Raw genomic sequence first — 16746 nt, 5'->3', positions numbered from 1 at the left:
CTGTAGAATAATTGCAAAGGGTGGGTGGGGATGTTAGCTTTAGTGTCTCAGTGGTGCTTATTAAAGGAGGGAGGGAAGGAGGGAGGGAGGGAGGGAGGAAGAAAGGAAGGAAGGCAGAAGGAAGGAAGGAGGTAAGGAAGAAGGGAGGGAGGATGGAAGAAAGTTAGGGACCATTTAACCCCAGCTTCTTAAAGGCAGAGGCATCAGGTCTACTTATGGTCCTCTTGAGGCAGGTGAAGACTTTTCAGTGGGAAAACTAATGTCACAGAGTGATATTATATTAATGTTATGACATATTCAAATGTGTGGACAGACGCTGTCCAGACCACAGGTTCAGAATGCAGTAAATTCACATTTAAAACCCTTGAAGTACGATGTATCAAAACTTACAAGATTACATCCTTTTTTCTTAGATGATTTAATTGATAGGCTTGAAGGACAATGAAGGTGAGTTCTGCCATGATGAGCTGGTGTCCATAATGATAAAGACATCGAGTGTATTTGCAAATTCTCTGTCAGTGAATAGCAAATCTTTTGCTACATGGCAAAGTTAATTATACAATTACATTTCAATTGCTTTCAAATGTTTCCATTTATGTGTCCAAGGGCAGTCTTTTACTACAATACAAATATAATTCTTTCTGTGGCTCCGCGCTGGCAGTTCAACATCAGATTCAAATTTAAGAGCAAAATATGACAATCTTCCAAATATCCTTGGCAAATAATATGGTCACCTAAATTTGTAATATCAGTGACACCACTTATTACACAATATTCTTAATATTACAAACCAACAGAGCTTATACTAATGAAGTAAAAGTCAAATATATGGAATTTTCCTTTTGATACATGGTCTGTGTTATTACCATGGAAAATGGTTAAGTATTTCTTGACTTACTGTTCTCAATTTTGTACCCCCCAGAGATATTTGCTTATGCCTGGGAGCATTTTTGGTTGTCATAATTTTGGGGGTGGGGTATGCTAATAGCATCTCATGAGTAGAGGCCAGAGATACAGCTAAACATCTGATGGAGCACAGGACATTCCCCACAAGAGTTATCTAGCCCAAAATGTCAGTCAGTAATGCTAAGGTTGAGAATCCCTGACTCATGCCATTGCTCATAGCTCATTCCACAGCTCACATCACAAGTGCATTCCTTTAGCTGAGCCTTACAGTTCAATCGTTCAACTCAATATTTGAGTGTCAAAGGAAGATTGGCACTATATTGCGTCTCTAGGATGGGAAGAACCCACTAGGTTGAAGTTATAAGATTTACAGTCATTAGCTGAGTTGGAAGACCATATGATTCTTTATTGGAAACTGGCAAGTGTGCCAAATTAAGGCTTTACTAAGAATATCGCGAGGGTTAACGAGTCTTTGAAAGATAATAGTCACCTTTGTGTCTAAGAACTTTATCTATGCATTCTTTTTTTTTTTTGTGGTATGCGGGCCTCTCACTGTTGTGGCCTCTCCTGTTGCGGAGCAACAGGCTCGCAGGTTCAGCGGCCATGGCTCAACGGGCCCAGCCGCTCCGCGGCATGTGGGATCTTCCCGGAACGGGGCACGAACCCGTGTCCCCTGCATCGGCAGGCGGACTCTCAACCACTGCGCCACCAGGGAAGCCCTATCTATGCATTCTTCATTCATTCCAATCCCATGGCTATCTATTCAGTTGAGTGTCAGTTACAGCTAGCTATTCGAGATGCTCCACACACACACATTTTAACTGTGGCTGCCAGATATCAATGAGATTCACAGGCCCCCAGTACAATATTCTCCACAAAATATGCCTGATATTTTGAAGACCATCTGTCTCATTTTAATCTAGAATAGGCTCTTCTAAAGCTTTTGCATGCCAAATGACTTTTAAAAAACCAAAAAACCCTTGTGCTGTGTTAAAAAATGTTTTAAAATGTTTTTATTGAGATATAATTCATATACCATAAAACCCAGCCATCCGAAGTGTACGATTCAATTTTTTAAGTATACTCACAGAATTGTGTAACTATCACTACAATCTAAGTTTAAAATATTTTCATCATGCCATAAAGAAACCTCATGCCCCTTAGCAGGCACTCCACATACGCCAGCACCCCCAGACCTAGGCAACCACTAATGTACTTTTTTGATTCTACAGACTTGACTATTCTAGACATTTCATATAAATAGGAGCATATAGTATTTTTACTACTGGTTTCTTTCACTTAGCATGTTTTCAAGATCCATCCTTTTGTAGCATGTCTCAGTACATTTTTTCTTTACTGTGTCCAAATAATATTCCATTGTAAATATATACATTTTGTTTATCCATGTATCATCTGACCGACATTTGTGTTGTTTCCACTTTTGTATATTGTAAATAATGCTGATAAGAACAAGTTTTAGGGTGGGGGCCCTAATTCAATATGACTTGTGTCCTTATAAGAAGAGAGACACTAGGGGTGGATGCACACGGAGGAGAGACCATGTGAGGACACCTTGATCTTCAACCTCTAGCCTCCAGAACTGTGAGGATAAAATTCCTGTAGTTTAAGCCACCCAGACTGTGGTATTTTGTTATGGCAGCCCTAGATGACTAATATTCCTGGGAATGGAATTGCTGGGTCATATGGTAACTCTATGTTTAACAATTTGCAGAACTGCCAAATTATTCACATTCAAGTCATTGTATGGATATATGTTTTCTTTTCAGTAAACACTTAGGAGTGGCATAGCTGGTAAGTGTACGTTTAACTTTTTAAGAAATGGACAAACTGTTTTCCAAGGTGGCTATACCATTTTACGTTCCCAGCAGCACTATATGAGGGCTCCAACTTTCCATTTCCTTGCCCAAACTTGTCATTGTTTTGATTATAGTCATCCTAGTGGGTGTGAAATGATATTTCATTGTGTCTTTTTTTTTAAGAGTTCATTTTTTTTAGCCATTTTAGGTTCACAGAAAAATTGAGCAGCACGTACAGTGTTCTCAGAAACCTCCCACCCATCTCCACCTACCCCCAAGTCTCCCACTATCAATATCACACATCAAAGTGGTAAGTTTGTAACTTGTTACAACTGATGAACCTATTTTGTCACATCGTTATCACTCAAGGTCCATAGTTTACATTAGGGTTCACTCTTGGTGGTGTAGACTCTATACAGGTTTTGACAATATATAGTAGCATGTATCCACCATTGTAGCCATCATACAGAATTGTTTCACTGCCCTAAAAATCCTCTGGGCTCTGCTTATTCATTCCTCTCTCCCCCTCCACCAACCTCTTCATTAGGGTTTTGATGGTTTTGATTTACATTTCCCGAGTGACTAATGCTGTTGATCATCTTTTCATGTGCTTATTGGTCACTCATCTTCCTCAGAGGGGAGATATATGTCAAAGTTTACAGACTTTCAGTTATGAGTATGTACAGTATGATGACCATAGTTAATAATATTGTATACTGAAACTTGCTGAGAATATATCTTAAGTCTTCTTACCACACATACACACAGAGTTAATTATGTGCGGTGATAGATGTGTTAATTGTCTTATTTTGGTAATCATTTCACAATGTATATGTATATCAAATCATCACATTGTATACCTTAAATATATACAATTATATTTGTCAATTATTCCTCATTAAAGCTGGAAAAAAAAACCCTTAAGGTTAAAATGGCTACTGTTTGTACTGACCACCCGATAATCGTATTTGAGGGCAACCATGTTTAGTGATATTATATTGTAGCAATACAAAATATACATGTTGTTTTTTGAAGTAATTTTATAGAACTCTTAGACTTCTTAAGATTTTGATGTTTCTGTTTTGAAATAAAAATATTTCTATTAAAAAAATCCTTCGCCCATTTAAAAATTGGATTATTTGTCTTTTTATTGTTGGATATCAGTACTTTTTAAGGTCCAGTTTGCCTCCAACTGAAAAGGAAAACGACCCACAATTTTGTCTAGACACACTATAGTGTCTTAGTGTGTCTAAGAGACACACTATAGTGTCTTATCCTGAATGGTAGTCTCCTCAGCAGGTTTCACTCTTTCTTTATATCTGGGATCCGCTCTTGCCTTGTGATTTCAGGGCAGAGGCACCACTTTTCTTGGCAGCTGGATTCATAGGAGTCCAAAAGAAACAAATAGCTTTAGGCAATTTTCAATCAATCTTAGATAATAGTGTAACAATTCGTTCCTGATATCACAAAGAACAGATTCAAACAGCACTTCTTACAATTAAATATGAAACACACAGGAATAGTGCAGTTATAGAAGTGTTAACTTATTTCTCAGTGTTTATTAGCTAGTGCTCTTTAACGGACAGGACGTTTGCAGATGTTTTAGTAACCCACACAACTCTGCTCTGGTGTGGACCGTGTTTACCAGTTATTTCAACCAATTAAATTCAGCAGCTATTTACTGCACACCCAAAGAGAGGCAATGCCTGTTCTACCGAATTCACTGAATTCTTTGATAAATTTTTAAAAAGAAATAGTTGTACGTTTACTAACTTTTTAGAAAAGGAAATAGCAGCCTCCCTTTTTTGTTATTTATTGTTCACTTGGCTAAAGAGATTCTGGAACTTAACACCACGTATTCTGGGAGAAAGAAAAATCTAAAATGGAAAATACCACAGTGCTTCATCTACAAGATTTAAAAGAGCCTTAAAGTTCACTTGTACTTAAAATCTTTCAGAAACGATTTCACTATCTCCTTTGAGAACTCATTTTGTGTTTAAAATTTCCTTTCTCATGGATAATCAAAATCATGCTGGATGCTTCAGGCCTATCCTCCTCTGCATTCAGTAGACTAGCTCCTCCCTGCTGACATCTTATAAGGATGAAATTCTTCACACTTTCTTTGCCTGATAGTATAGTAGCTCCCATATTCACTTACACAGATGACATGTGATTGCCAAATAAATGGATGGGAATAAAGGTGTTGGTGTTGATCTGATATTAAATAAGGGGAAGCTTAATTTCTCCTTTATAAATAACCCTCCACTCTGTGTAAGTTTCAATATCTTCTTTCCACATCTTAATGGATATCCTTGCCTATCCCTAGAATGTGTACATGCCACACCAGAGGCCACTAATGAGCCAATGATACTCACAAACTGTCTTTTTTTGGGTGCAATCTTTATTCTTTGATGTTTAAGTCATGGCTAAACACTTTGGGGTATGTTTTCTTAGAAACATTACGATGCTATTTAAAAGTGGTAGCATAAACCCTATCACCCATTTGTTTCCCCAAGAGTAGTGTATGAGTCGGAGTTCAACCAGAGAAACAAAACCAGGACTTATGGCAAGGTATTGGCTTATGTGACCGTGGAGGCCAGTTAGGCAAGTCAAGTCCATAGGGTAGGCTATCGGGAAGGGCAGGCTGGAACTCTCAGGCATGAGCTGAAACTGCTGCTCACAGATGGAATTTCTTCTTCTGGGAAGTTTCACTTCTGCTTCGAAGGCCATTCAACTGATTAAACCAAGCCTGCCCAGGTCATCCAGAATAATCTCCCTTAAAGTCAGCTGATTATGGACTTTAATCATATCTGTAAAACACTGTCACAGCAACACACAGTGTTTGATTGGATAACTGGGATTACAGCCTAGACAAAATGCCTCATAAAACTGAGCATCACAGGTGACAAGTATCTCTGTGGTCATAGAGCAGTCACAGAATATCAGTTTACTTTGTATTCATACGGAGATGGCTTTTGGTTTAAAGTCAGTTGTTATAAGCAACCTCAACCATTTAACTTTTTTTAAAACAAAGTGTAAGATGCAAAATTAAATGGAACTCCTTGTTCTACAGTCCACCAGACTTGCTGTCGCTGTGTGGGTAGACTTCTTTCTACAGTAGGCCTTTGCCTATGATCAATAAAATTGTGTATATAGCAACTTACCACAAACTTGGCTAGAAAAATTTAGCCCATTCCCTGCCTTGTTCTTGATGAGGAGACAATGAAGATAATTTAAAAATGGTCTATTGTAGTTGTTCGCAAAATTTTTGGTCTCAGGACCTTTATGTGCATCAAAATTATTGAGGACTCTAAAGACCTTTTGTTTATAGGGGTTATGTCTTTGTCAGTTTGGGCTGCTACAGAACCCTCTCCAGGGAGCTGCAGACTGTATACAATTTGGGGGGGCTTATCCTCTGAAGCTCATCTGGGAAACCTCTTCCTCCCAAGGGCCCACTGACTCCAGGTTAGGACACTTGGGTGGGGGTCTGATAAGTACCCTTTTACGTGATGGTGAATAAACTGCTCTTCCAGTACCTAGACATACAGTTTTAAAACCAAGGAGGAAAAGAACAAAGAGGAAGAAAGGGAGAGAGAATTAAAAAGTGGTTTACTCAGTAAAGATCTTTTTTTTTTTTTGGTACGCGGGCCTCTCACTGTTGTGGCCTCTCCCATTGCGGAGCACAGGCTCCGGACGCGCAGGCTCAGCGGCCATGGCTCACGGGCCCAGCCGCTCCGCGGCATGTGGGACCTTCCCGGACCGGGGCACGAACCCGCGTCCCCTGCATCGGCAGGCGGACTAACCACTGTGCCACCAGGGAAGCCCTCAGTAAAGATCTTTATGGTGATGCTTGAAAGACCAAAGCCATTTAAGTAGGAAACGTGCTAATCTTTTGCTGTATGTATATGGAAAGATCATGAGTAAAAGTAATCCTCCCTTAAAAACAACTCACTGCATAATTTGGATGTCTACTTAATTGAGTCATCGTCAACAACTTGATAGGAAGGTGAAGTGCTATGTAACATCTTTACTTGTACTGTATCATGCTGGTAGACAATTCTCTGGGAAGCTGAATGAGTTCAGGGTAGAAGCGGTCACCTGCAGCATATAAGCAGTAATCTGATTATCAATTAAAAAGTGAAAAGCACCGAGGAAGTTTTAATTAAGCAATATTCCACAATGATGCTTTTAACAGTTTTATAGCTAGCTAATCATTTATAAACATTCTAATACAATAGAGTGAGATCAGGGACTAAAATACATTCCCTTTTAAAACACAGGTTTGCACTGAGCAAAGAAGACAATATTCTGTGACAGCCAAAGGAAAATATACTCAGTATGGTCAACAAACAGTAGTGTTTTCATTTTAGTTGATGGACATTTTTACAAACAGTCTGGAAAAAAAAAAAAACGGGGTGTAGCACTCATTGGGAAGCAGGGAAACAAAGGGGCGTAAGGTGCCTTTATAATTCTGAGCTCAGAATTAGGGATGTGGCAAATATACATGAAATGGTCTTGAAAGAAAATAAGCGCAGGTCATCTCAGTAGATATACCCCAAATAAATTATTAATAAAGTGAGGAGGAAGTAGTTTCTAAGGAAATCTGGGCACAGATGTTTGCTCTGTAAGACACGGAGAGTTCAGGGATCAGAACTGTGAGACATACAAATCACGGATCTGAAAAGATCCCATGTGTTGAAAATAGGTCCTTGCTCAAAATTGCTCCTTGAATAGGCTCTATCAAGGATGTGGAACATAAGAGCAGGTTTATTAGGAGACAAAGATACCAAAGGGGTTTGAAAAGGGAGTTCTTTAAGTAAAGGCTGAAGGTATGGAATATCTGAAAGGCAGAAAGCAAAAGTTACCTAATAATTTAATAATAATAATAGTCACCCATACAAAGAATCATTACACAGATAATGGAGGTTAAATTTTATTTCTATTTTGCAAGTAAAAAGCATATGCTGTAGTACAAACGATTTGGTTTCAATATAACAAAGTCAGTTTTAATGGACAAAATCAGTCTTGAGAGTCACTGATATTAAATAACGGAATAGAGTTAAGGGATGGTACGGGAACTTCAAAGACAAGGTATGCAGGTCTCTGAAAGGCTTACTGAAGGCATGGGAAAGCTGGAGATGCCAACTTTGGTCCCAGCCAAGTTCTCCTGTTATTTTCTGTACGTGATACTGTCTGTTATTCAACTCAGAGGCAACACCATATACCCACCGTGAGAACTGAATTCCCTTTGGGGTTATCAATTACTCACACAGCCTTCCTCTAAAGGAAGGCTTGCAAGTGGTTCATATTCAAGCCTTATGTGTGATAGTGTTTATATCACATTCACAATGTAACAGAAGTACATGGAAATTCTTGTAAATTATATAAAATATAGAGTTGATTGATCCCACTTTGAAGACGCATCATTGAGGATTAGATTTCCTTTATCAGAGTAGACAGGTTTAAAACACATTGCTTGTACTGTACCATTTTAATAACATTTCATTTTTATATTGATATGTCAGTTAGAAATTAAGAAATGGCATATAATTGTGGGATTTCGTTTAAATTCTAGAAAAACTGAAAGATACTTTTTATTCAGCTTAACTAAGGCTGAGGTCTTCCAGCACAGGTGATTTTTGCATTTCTTGAAGATTATCCTGTAGTTTAATAAACATAAAGAACTCAAGCACACTAAATCTTGGGAGGACTAGTAAACGAGAGTAGAAGATTTAAAAGACATCATTTCTTCCTTTGTCTACTTAACAAGGTAACTTGAGTTGATGATTAACCTTGCATTATTAAATTCAAATCCTAAATATTTTGACAAGTATTTTTAAGTTTGATAATTGTTTATAAAGAATTTGTGGTTATATGTTGAATTATCAATGTAGAGAGTTTTCAGTTTGTTGTTATTAATATGATATGAAAGGGACCAATTCCTAATACTGTATCCCTAAAACATGGGCCATTCTACTGAGATCACATACAGAGAGAAAAGTTGGAGCTGCAATAGACATAGTAAAGCTACCTGGGTTTGAAGCAAAAGAATAAGGAATTAGGTATATGTATTTCACATTGTATATAAATAAGTCTTTTCAGTCCTAGTAAGCTCACTTCGATTCTTTAAACAGAGATGTGGCCCCAGATCCAAATGCATTTCAGCTAAGGACTCGAACTACCTCATTTTTTTTTTCTCACTGGTCCATTAATAAAGCACCCATTTAAGAACAACTATTTATAAGTACAGAGATATTTCAGAGAATATAAAATGATGGAAGGAGGAAACAAAGAAGTCCTTTGCTTGCAGCCAAGATGTGGGGACGAGATCTGAATTTGTTCTGAACAATCATTTGGGAGAAGTGTCACAACAGTTTTGAAGAAATAATAAATGTCTATAAAATATAGGATTCTGTGGTATAAACAATTTTGACACCTTTTGTTGAGAGACCAAAACAAACAAAAAACAACCGCCCCCAAAAAAACCAAAAACAAAACAAAAAAACAAAAGAAAACCCCCCAAACCACGCAGTATATTCTATGGATCAGAAATTAAATAAATCCCCAAATTTCAATTTACACTAAAATATTTATTTAATTGATAATATTTTACAGAAATAAATAAGAGCAGGTTTTCTCTAATACAGATAGGTGTATTTATATATTTATATTTCTTTTTTTTTTTACAAAATTAAAGCATATCAAATTGTTTTCCCTAAAACTGCAGCGCAGAAAGGAATACTAGGAAACAAAAAGAAATACTGAAATATGTTCATCATTAAATTATAACCATGGGCCTTCTGAATCTCAACAAGGTATATGATTTAGAGAAAGAACATGAGATTTGCAGTCAGGGGATCTTGGCTCCATTGTTTACTTGCTGTGTGTCATAGGCACATTTCTCAATATTTCTGAATCTCAGTTCTCTACCTTTCAAACAGGAATGATATTAATTATATCAACTTCACAGGACTGTTGGGCAAATTAAGCACGTGAATGTATAGGAAAGCTCTTTATAACATGTAAAGAGCTACAAAAATAATAGTTCTGTTTAATATTTCATATAAAAGAATCAATGCATATCTTCCTTCAACTGAAGAAAATAAGCACCAAAAGTGTGTGTGTGTTTTCTTCAGTTGAATTATGTCACCCTATAAACCAGAATAAGAAAATGCACCTTAACTAAGCACCAAAGCCTCTCGGACAAATGTGATCCAGGGTATATTTCTATTACAGTTTTCTGGGCAACTAAGTAGGAGCTAATGAGTCCTGAGGGTCATTTAAAACTCTGAAGGCTCAAAGAAAACAAATCAAGAACATCTGTATTACATCAAACGGCTAGGATACAACAAGCTACTCCTTATTTAGCAATTTCAAAGTCCATTAATTCTTCACAGAAGAAGAAACACTAGGTTATTATCACTTGCAATTATTTGCTTATGTGAATATGACATTCTCTTGCTCCAAAGATCAAATACTAGTCCTTGAGGAAAGTACTAGTGGAATGAAATAACAAACCCTATCATAAATTTAGATATTAATGATTAAAAGTCTAGTTACACGAGAACATGGGAAAGAAAAAGAACCCAGGACATTAGTATAATAACGATTAAAAAAAACCCTGCCATATTGCCATGTTATAACGATAAGAATTGAAATGATAAACATTGCAATATTTACAGATACATCAATCTTAAAACATGTAAAAACTCAATAAGACAAATTAAAAGTAGAGAAAGCAGTTTTGATAATTTTAAGGAAAGTAAACATTAATACACTTAGAAAGGCTAAAGTTAACTAATTACACTGATAATACTTAACATGGAATAGAAATACTTAAAGTGTGCTGTGTTTTGATTTTTAGTGGCAAGATACAGAGAAAAGAAATAATTGCCTAATATTAACTTATTGTTAGGAGTTGCATTACTCTAAAGTTACTATTTATGGAGTTACAGTCTACATCTACTCAAAGAATTAGGAGCTAACATAATTCACCATCTTTTAAAAATATCACTAATAAGATATTGGTGAATCATGTGCTAAAGATACTGAAGGCTCTTTCAAAGATGAGATCTAGTTGGTAGAGTATACCAGGTCATGTACAACGAGACTAGTTGACTTACTCTGTTATTCTAACTCTTTTTAAGACTGATCTTACCAAAAGAAAAGTACACATTACCTCTCTTAATTCCCTCAGATAGAGGTACTCTTTGGAACAAAAACAAATATTTTATTGGGAGTGTAAAATTAAAAATCTTTATAGCTATCGTGGAAACAGCATACTGGAAAGGACTCAATAACTACTGGGACACTGTACAACTGAAAAAGAGATAAATTCATTCAACTAAGAACACTGTTTACTGACATCTATTGGACTGTTTAACTTATAACTTTATTCTTTAAACTATGAAAAATTTAAAACACATTAAAGTCTGTGGACTGAATCAAGTGTACTTCATTCAAGGTCTTCAGTTTCTTTGGTAAATAGGTCTGCCAGATCAGCCACGGTCAAGACAGAGGCCTCGGAATGTTTCGCTGATGGGCTTGTGTGACTGCAGGATTTTGCAAGTGAGCAGAATCAGAAAGAAACCCCAAGGAATAAATTATTATCTTTGTCTTTATAATAATAATATAAGACATAATAGCACATAATATTATATTCTTATATAAGAACATATTTGTTCTAAGTTTTTGTAATTGAGTTATAGGAAACTCCTGGAAGAAAGTAGGCAATGGGATCATTATTACAACTTGTTAAAATTCGTGAAGATTTCTATATACCATTTTCAAACTTGGTCATAAAATGTCTTTCTCTGCACAATTAATAAAACAAAGAAACAAAACCCCTGCCAGCTGGTACTAAAGCTCTCACCTTACAACTTACCTTCTTAGTATCCGAAGTTAATTTGTTTCAAGAAAAATCCAACAGCTCTTTTAATTGCTGTTTTATTGAGGCAGCTTATATATAAGCACTGAATTCTGTGACATATGGAAACACCACTAACAAAAAGCCTTCGTGCTTGAGGCAAAAAGCTCTGGTGGTAGCCTCTCTTTCCCAGACCACCAATGAAAGAGAATTTCTGGTTTCCAATGGCTTCTTTGCTATGCAAAGTACCTCTGTGGAAACAATCCCTTCTAAGGCAATCATCTCTTCTGAGTGTATCTTCCAATCATACCTATCTCACAAGGATTCAGTTAGGTATTAGTTTATGTTTCAAAATGACTTTAAAGAAAATTAATTAGGAAATAAATGTTAGGAAGTTTTATGATTCCAAACTTAAGTTTTCAAAATTAAGGCGGTTCTGGTCTCTCTGCTTCTGTTCTGCCTTTGAAATTAATGCCACAATTACCAGCCTAGTTTTAAGCCCAGACCTTTCTACCTGCGTGATGTATCAAGCAGCACTCTAAATTTCATGTTATAGCTATCAGACTAAAGCTTTTAGGTTGGACATAAAGATAGATTTCATTTAAAAGTAATCCAGTGGCAAAGAAATGTACGATAGCTCCTCCCTCCACCCCCCGCCCCAATACACATGGGTGATTTAAAGTATACTAGCTCTGAACTGAAGTGTCTTTAACAGTAGGACAGTTTAAATATTTTTATATATTACAATCCTTATTAATAAACTAAGTCAAATATAGAATGCCCAAAGTACTAACTGGGAAATTTTGGAGAGGTAAAATGCCATACCGTGCTTTTATTTATTTATTTATTTATTTTTTTAAATTTTATTTATTTATTTTTGGCTGTGTTGGGTCTTCATTTTTGTGCGTGGGCTTTCTCTAGTTGTGGCGAGCGGGGGCCACTCTTCATCACGGTGCGCGGGCCTCTCACTGTCGTGGCCTCTCTTGTTGCGGAGCACAGGCTCCAGATGCACAGGCTCAGTAGTTGTGGCTCACGGGCCTAGTTGCTCCGCGGCATGTGGGATCTTCCCAGACCAGGGCTCAAACCCGTGTCCCCTACATTGGCAGGCAGATTTTCAACCACTACACCACCAGGGAAGCCCCATACCGTGCTTTTAAAAAGTATTTGTACTTATATCTTTCGGTTGACTAAGTGGTCATCTAGGTGAAGAAGTTCTACACACCTATACAACCTTTTATGAACAGGAAAACTTCTCCTGTCCACTTGAAGCAAACTGTTACGTACCTCCTCTCGGCGGTTTTCAGCATTGCTTGCATTCTTTCTTCTATTGTTGCTTTAATTAAGAATCTGTGTACAATAGTGGGTCTAGAAGGTACATAACAATTATAAGTTTAAAAATACCTTAAAACAAATTAGAACAAACAAACTTCATATATTATATGCTATATTCCTCAGTCAGTTGGTATCTACCATGGCAGGGACTAATCCAGGTGCTGGCAGGGGCAATGGTCAACAGTGAATACAACAAATGATTTAATCTGAGTGAACAAGTATCTATTGAGGGGAGACACACAAAATAAGATATTTTCAGGTGCAGACAATGACATGAGGAGGGTGACACTTGACTTGAAGCATGACTGATGGGGATGAGACAGCTAGTAGGCAAAGGAGGAGTGGAAGGGGCTTCCAGGTAGAAGCAGCAGCAAATAAATGCAAAGTCCTGGGAAGAGAATGTGCTTGGCACAAGCTTAAAATGTCTGAGGGGCAGAAAGAAGGCTAGCATGGCCAAAGCATATTGTAAACCAAGGGCAGGGAGGTCAAATCACAAAGGGTCTCGTAGGACATGGCAAAAATTTGGATTCTTGCCATCAGTGGGTTTAATGCATGACTTGAATTATTCTTGGTTATACTTTAGAAGTCCTTTTGGCTGCTGTGTGGAGGACGGACTTTTAGGCAGAAAGTGGAGGCAGAGATGGCAGGTATCTGCATGACTTTCTTTTTTATCTCATTTCACATTTCTTTGTTCGGCTGTCACCTTCTTCATAAGAACCTCCATGCCTTCCTGCCCAGCCGCCTGCACTCTTAATCCTCTTTTCCTTGCTCCTAGCATAGTATATATTTCACTTATCATGCTTATTGTTTACCATTTGCCTCTCTACCAACCCCCTACAACTAGAGTTTAAGCCCTGTGAGGGCATCTCAAGTACTTAGAACAGTGCTTGGCACACAGGAGGAGCTCAATAAAAACTTACTGAATGAACTAAGTGGGTATTGATGCAGCTAGACTGTTCAAGCTGGTGATGGAAAGATGAGGTACTTCTAATCTGACTGCATCTGTTTTCTCTGAATGAGGCAAGATCATCCTCAAAGGGGAGGAGGAAGATACAGGAGACTTAAGAGAGTCTCCTCAGAAAGTAGAAAAATCTATTTACTAGGGAAGCATAGTAGGATTGTAAAACAGTGTTGAGAGGCCTTTTTAGACTTGTGGCCTTACATCTGGGATGAGTCCACTGTATGCTTTAGAAGATAATGATAAGAACTCAATGTTTAAAGATATAACACAAAACCAAAAAGCAAAAAAACCAACGCCCTGCTCCCCCGACCCCACCGCCAAAAACCCAAACCAAACAAAAAGCAATAACCCAATAAGACATAAGTACGTTTCAAATGCTACTTGGTAGTACTTTAGAACAAGCTTGCATTTATTACAATTATATTACTTTGCCATATTTTGCCTGATGAACATGTCTCTTTCTTGCTTGAGGTTAAAAGTCATCATTTGCTCTCCCAGCCACTGCTTACAAAGCAGGCCACGTTTCTGAGGACGGCATACAAGACCTCGTCTCCTGCCACTCCTCTCCACATACTTTATACTCCAGCAATTTCACTTCTTAGGGTCCCTAGAAATATCATGTTATTTATTTCCTCTGCGTTTCTGCACAGGCAACTCTGGCTGTGTGAGCACCCTTTTCTAGCCCAACTTTGGAATAATTATTCCTTTAAGAGTCAATCTAATGAAGCCTTTCCTGACTCTCTAGGGCACAAGAGATCACTCCCTTCTTTTGTTACCACAGTACTTCTATTACATTTTCGCACACTCTACTATAATATGTTAAATCATGCTTCCTGTACCACATAGTGATCTCCTTGGGGAAACCAATGATGTCTTATGCAATCTGCATCTTCAGGATCTAGCATAACACCTGACATATGGTAAGTATTCGATCAATATTGATTCCATGAGTGCTTAGTATGGATGCATTTAAAAAAAAAATTCAAAGCATCTAACATCCAGGAGGTAATACATCTGAGAGACCTTATAAAGGATAATTGTCCATTCTGACATTTGAATAAAAGTAGTACATACTACATAATATCTACTATTAGGATTACTTTGCGCCTTTAACTAAACGAATTATCTCTTAGAGTGGACCTGGAAGGCTGTATTTCCTAAGGGGAAGAATTTATAAAAGAGCTATTTGTTTTCAGTCGTGTACAAAATATACCTTCTTTTAAATACAGGCTACTTTAGCCAATCAAAAGTCAATTCTTCTCATAGTTATGATAGATGCCTTCAACTTAGTAGTTGTCTTAAGTATTTTAAGAAGCTGTTTTGATGAAATGATCAGGGTAGTTTCTAAAGGAGGAGACAAAAATCTAGGAGAATTTGGGGGTTTGCTGCTTGGACAAGGGAGGATTGCAAATCTCAAAATGTCTTCTGGTCATCTAATAACACTTGAAAATTTAATACATAAAGAAGTAACTAAAAATGAATAGGTTATGATGAACATAAATGAAGAGTTTAAATGCTGATCTGTATCTTAGAAACTGGAGCAAATATTACTGATGTTAACTTTAGCCCTTACTTTGTTTGTCCAATCCGGTGCACCCTTCCTATGGCCTGAAGCTCATGGGCAGGGTTCAATATGGGCTCCACCAAGAGAACATGAGTTGCTTCGATGATAGTTAATCCATTAGAACCTGTGTGCAGGGGCAGCAGCAAAATATTGATTTGGGGATCATGTTTAAATGCTGAAAGGTTCTCCTAAAAAAGAAAGGTACGTTTAAATTTTAGCTGGATAGTTAAAATTAAGAGCAGTATATTATAGGTAGCTCATGTTAAAATGCCTAATGGTACCCAGGTCATTGTGAAATGTAGTGACTAAGAAAATTAAATGTAAAATTACCAATTTTAGAAAACATAAACTTATTGCTTGACTTTATGAAAAAAAGTGTCACATAACCTCTCTAGTTCTTTATGATATATAATGGAATCACAAGATACATGTATGTGATGTATGCAAATTAAACTATATGAGCTTAGAGGAAAAAAAGTGAGAGAAAGAATGCAAGACTGAGTGTGAGGTAAGAGACATGAATCTACTAAATTTACTCTTGGTGTTTTTTTTGTTGTTTGTCACTTAGGTGTGCACCTGTCATTGTGCTGAGTGTGATGTAAGCATAGTTTAACCACACGCAGTTTGCCTAATGCAGTGACTTTAGAGCTTAATCCCAGGGGCAATGAGGCCTCTGTCCATTCAAAAGGTGCGTCATAGGCCATCTCTTCCTATATTAAAGAAACAGACCTCAAATCAGAAGATCTTTAAATATGGTTTGCTATGGGTATAACTGAATAGATGGAAAATAAATGCAATTTCTTTACTTTGCCTTTAAATGTTAATTTTATAGTTAATCAAGAACTCAAACCATGTTTTGTGGTTTATACGACACAAGACAATAAATGCAAGTAAGCTAGTTATGAGCAGTTTCAATTTGCAACTGAATCCACTCCAAAAAAACATAAGTAAAGTCTTTTGACATACCTGAAATGTCTTAACACGACTGATCTGTGCAAATTCCATGTTGTTATCAGTGAGAGCTTTTGAAATAATGTCTAATACATCTTGCCACTAAGAACACATAAAATAATAGGAAAATAAGTATTTACAAACAGCTTTCATATAACAAAAATTTGAAAAGTGACTAAACCAAAATATCCTTTATACCTCAGAATTAAGTAAACAAAAACAAAATCTTCAAGTATAATACCATTAATATATTTTGTTCTATACTGAAAGATTTTTTTGTATCAAATGCTGGTTAAAGATAGGGTAAAAAAAATGAGCGTCTTCAGTAAATGAATTATGATAAACATAA

General features: G+C 37.0%; 1 protein-coding gene across 3 annotated transcripts in view; it reads right to left on the bottom strand.

Moving 5' to 3' along the window:
- Positions 1 to 10024: 10024 nt before the first annotated feature.
- SHPRH (SNF2 histone linker PHD RING helicase) overlaps positions 10025 to 16746 on the bottom strand; it is an 85817-nt gene continuing 79095 nt past the window's right edge. For 2 of the 3 annotated variants that reach the window (XM_032651325.1, XM_032651326.1), the window contains 4 exons: positions 16413 to 16499; positions 15456 to 15634; positions 12874 to 12954; positions 10025 to 11275 (listed from right to left, as the gene is read on the bottom strand). In XM_032651325.1, the coding sequence (XP_032507216.1) occupies positions 11179 to 11275; positions 12874 to 12954; positions 15456 to 15634; positions 16413 to 16499 (444 nt within the window). In that variant the 3' untranslated portion in view covers positions 10025 to 11178. Of the gene's footprint in view, positions 11276 to 12873; positions 12955 to 15455; positions 15635 to 16412; positions 16500 to 16746 lie in introns of those variants that run through there. The other variant, XR_004352543.1, reaches the window with a different exon arrangement.

Source organism: Phocoena sinus, chromosome 12, assembly GCF_008692025.1.
Source record: "Phocoena sinus isolate mPhoSin1 chromosome 12, mPhoSin1.pri, whole genome shotgun sequence".
Taxonomy (NCBI): domain Eukaryota; kingdom Metazoa; phylum Chordata; class Mammalia; order Artiodactyla; family Phocoenidae; genus Phocoena; species Phocoena sinus.
This window is presented reverse-complemented; position numbering and strand designations above follow the sequence as displayed.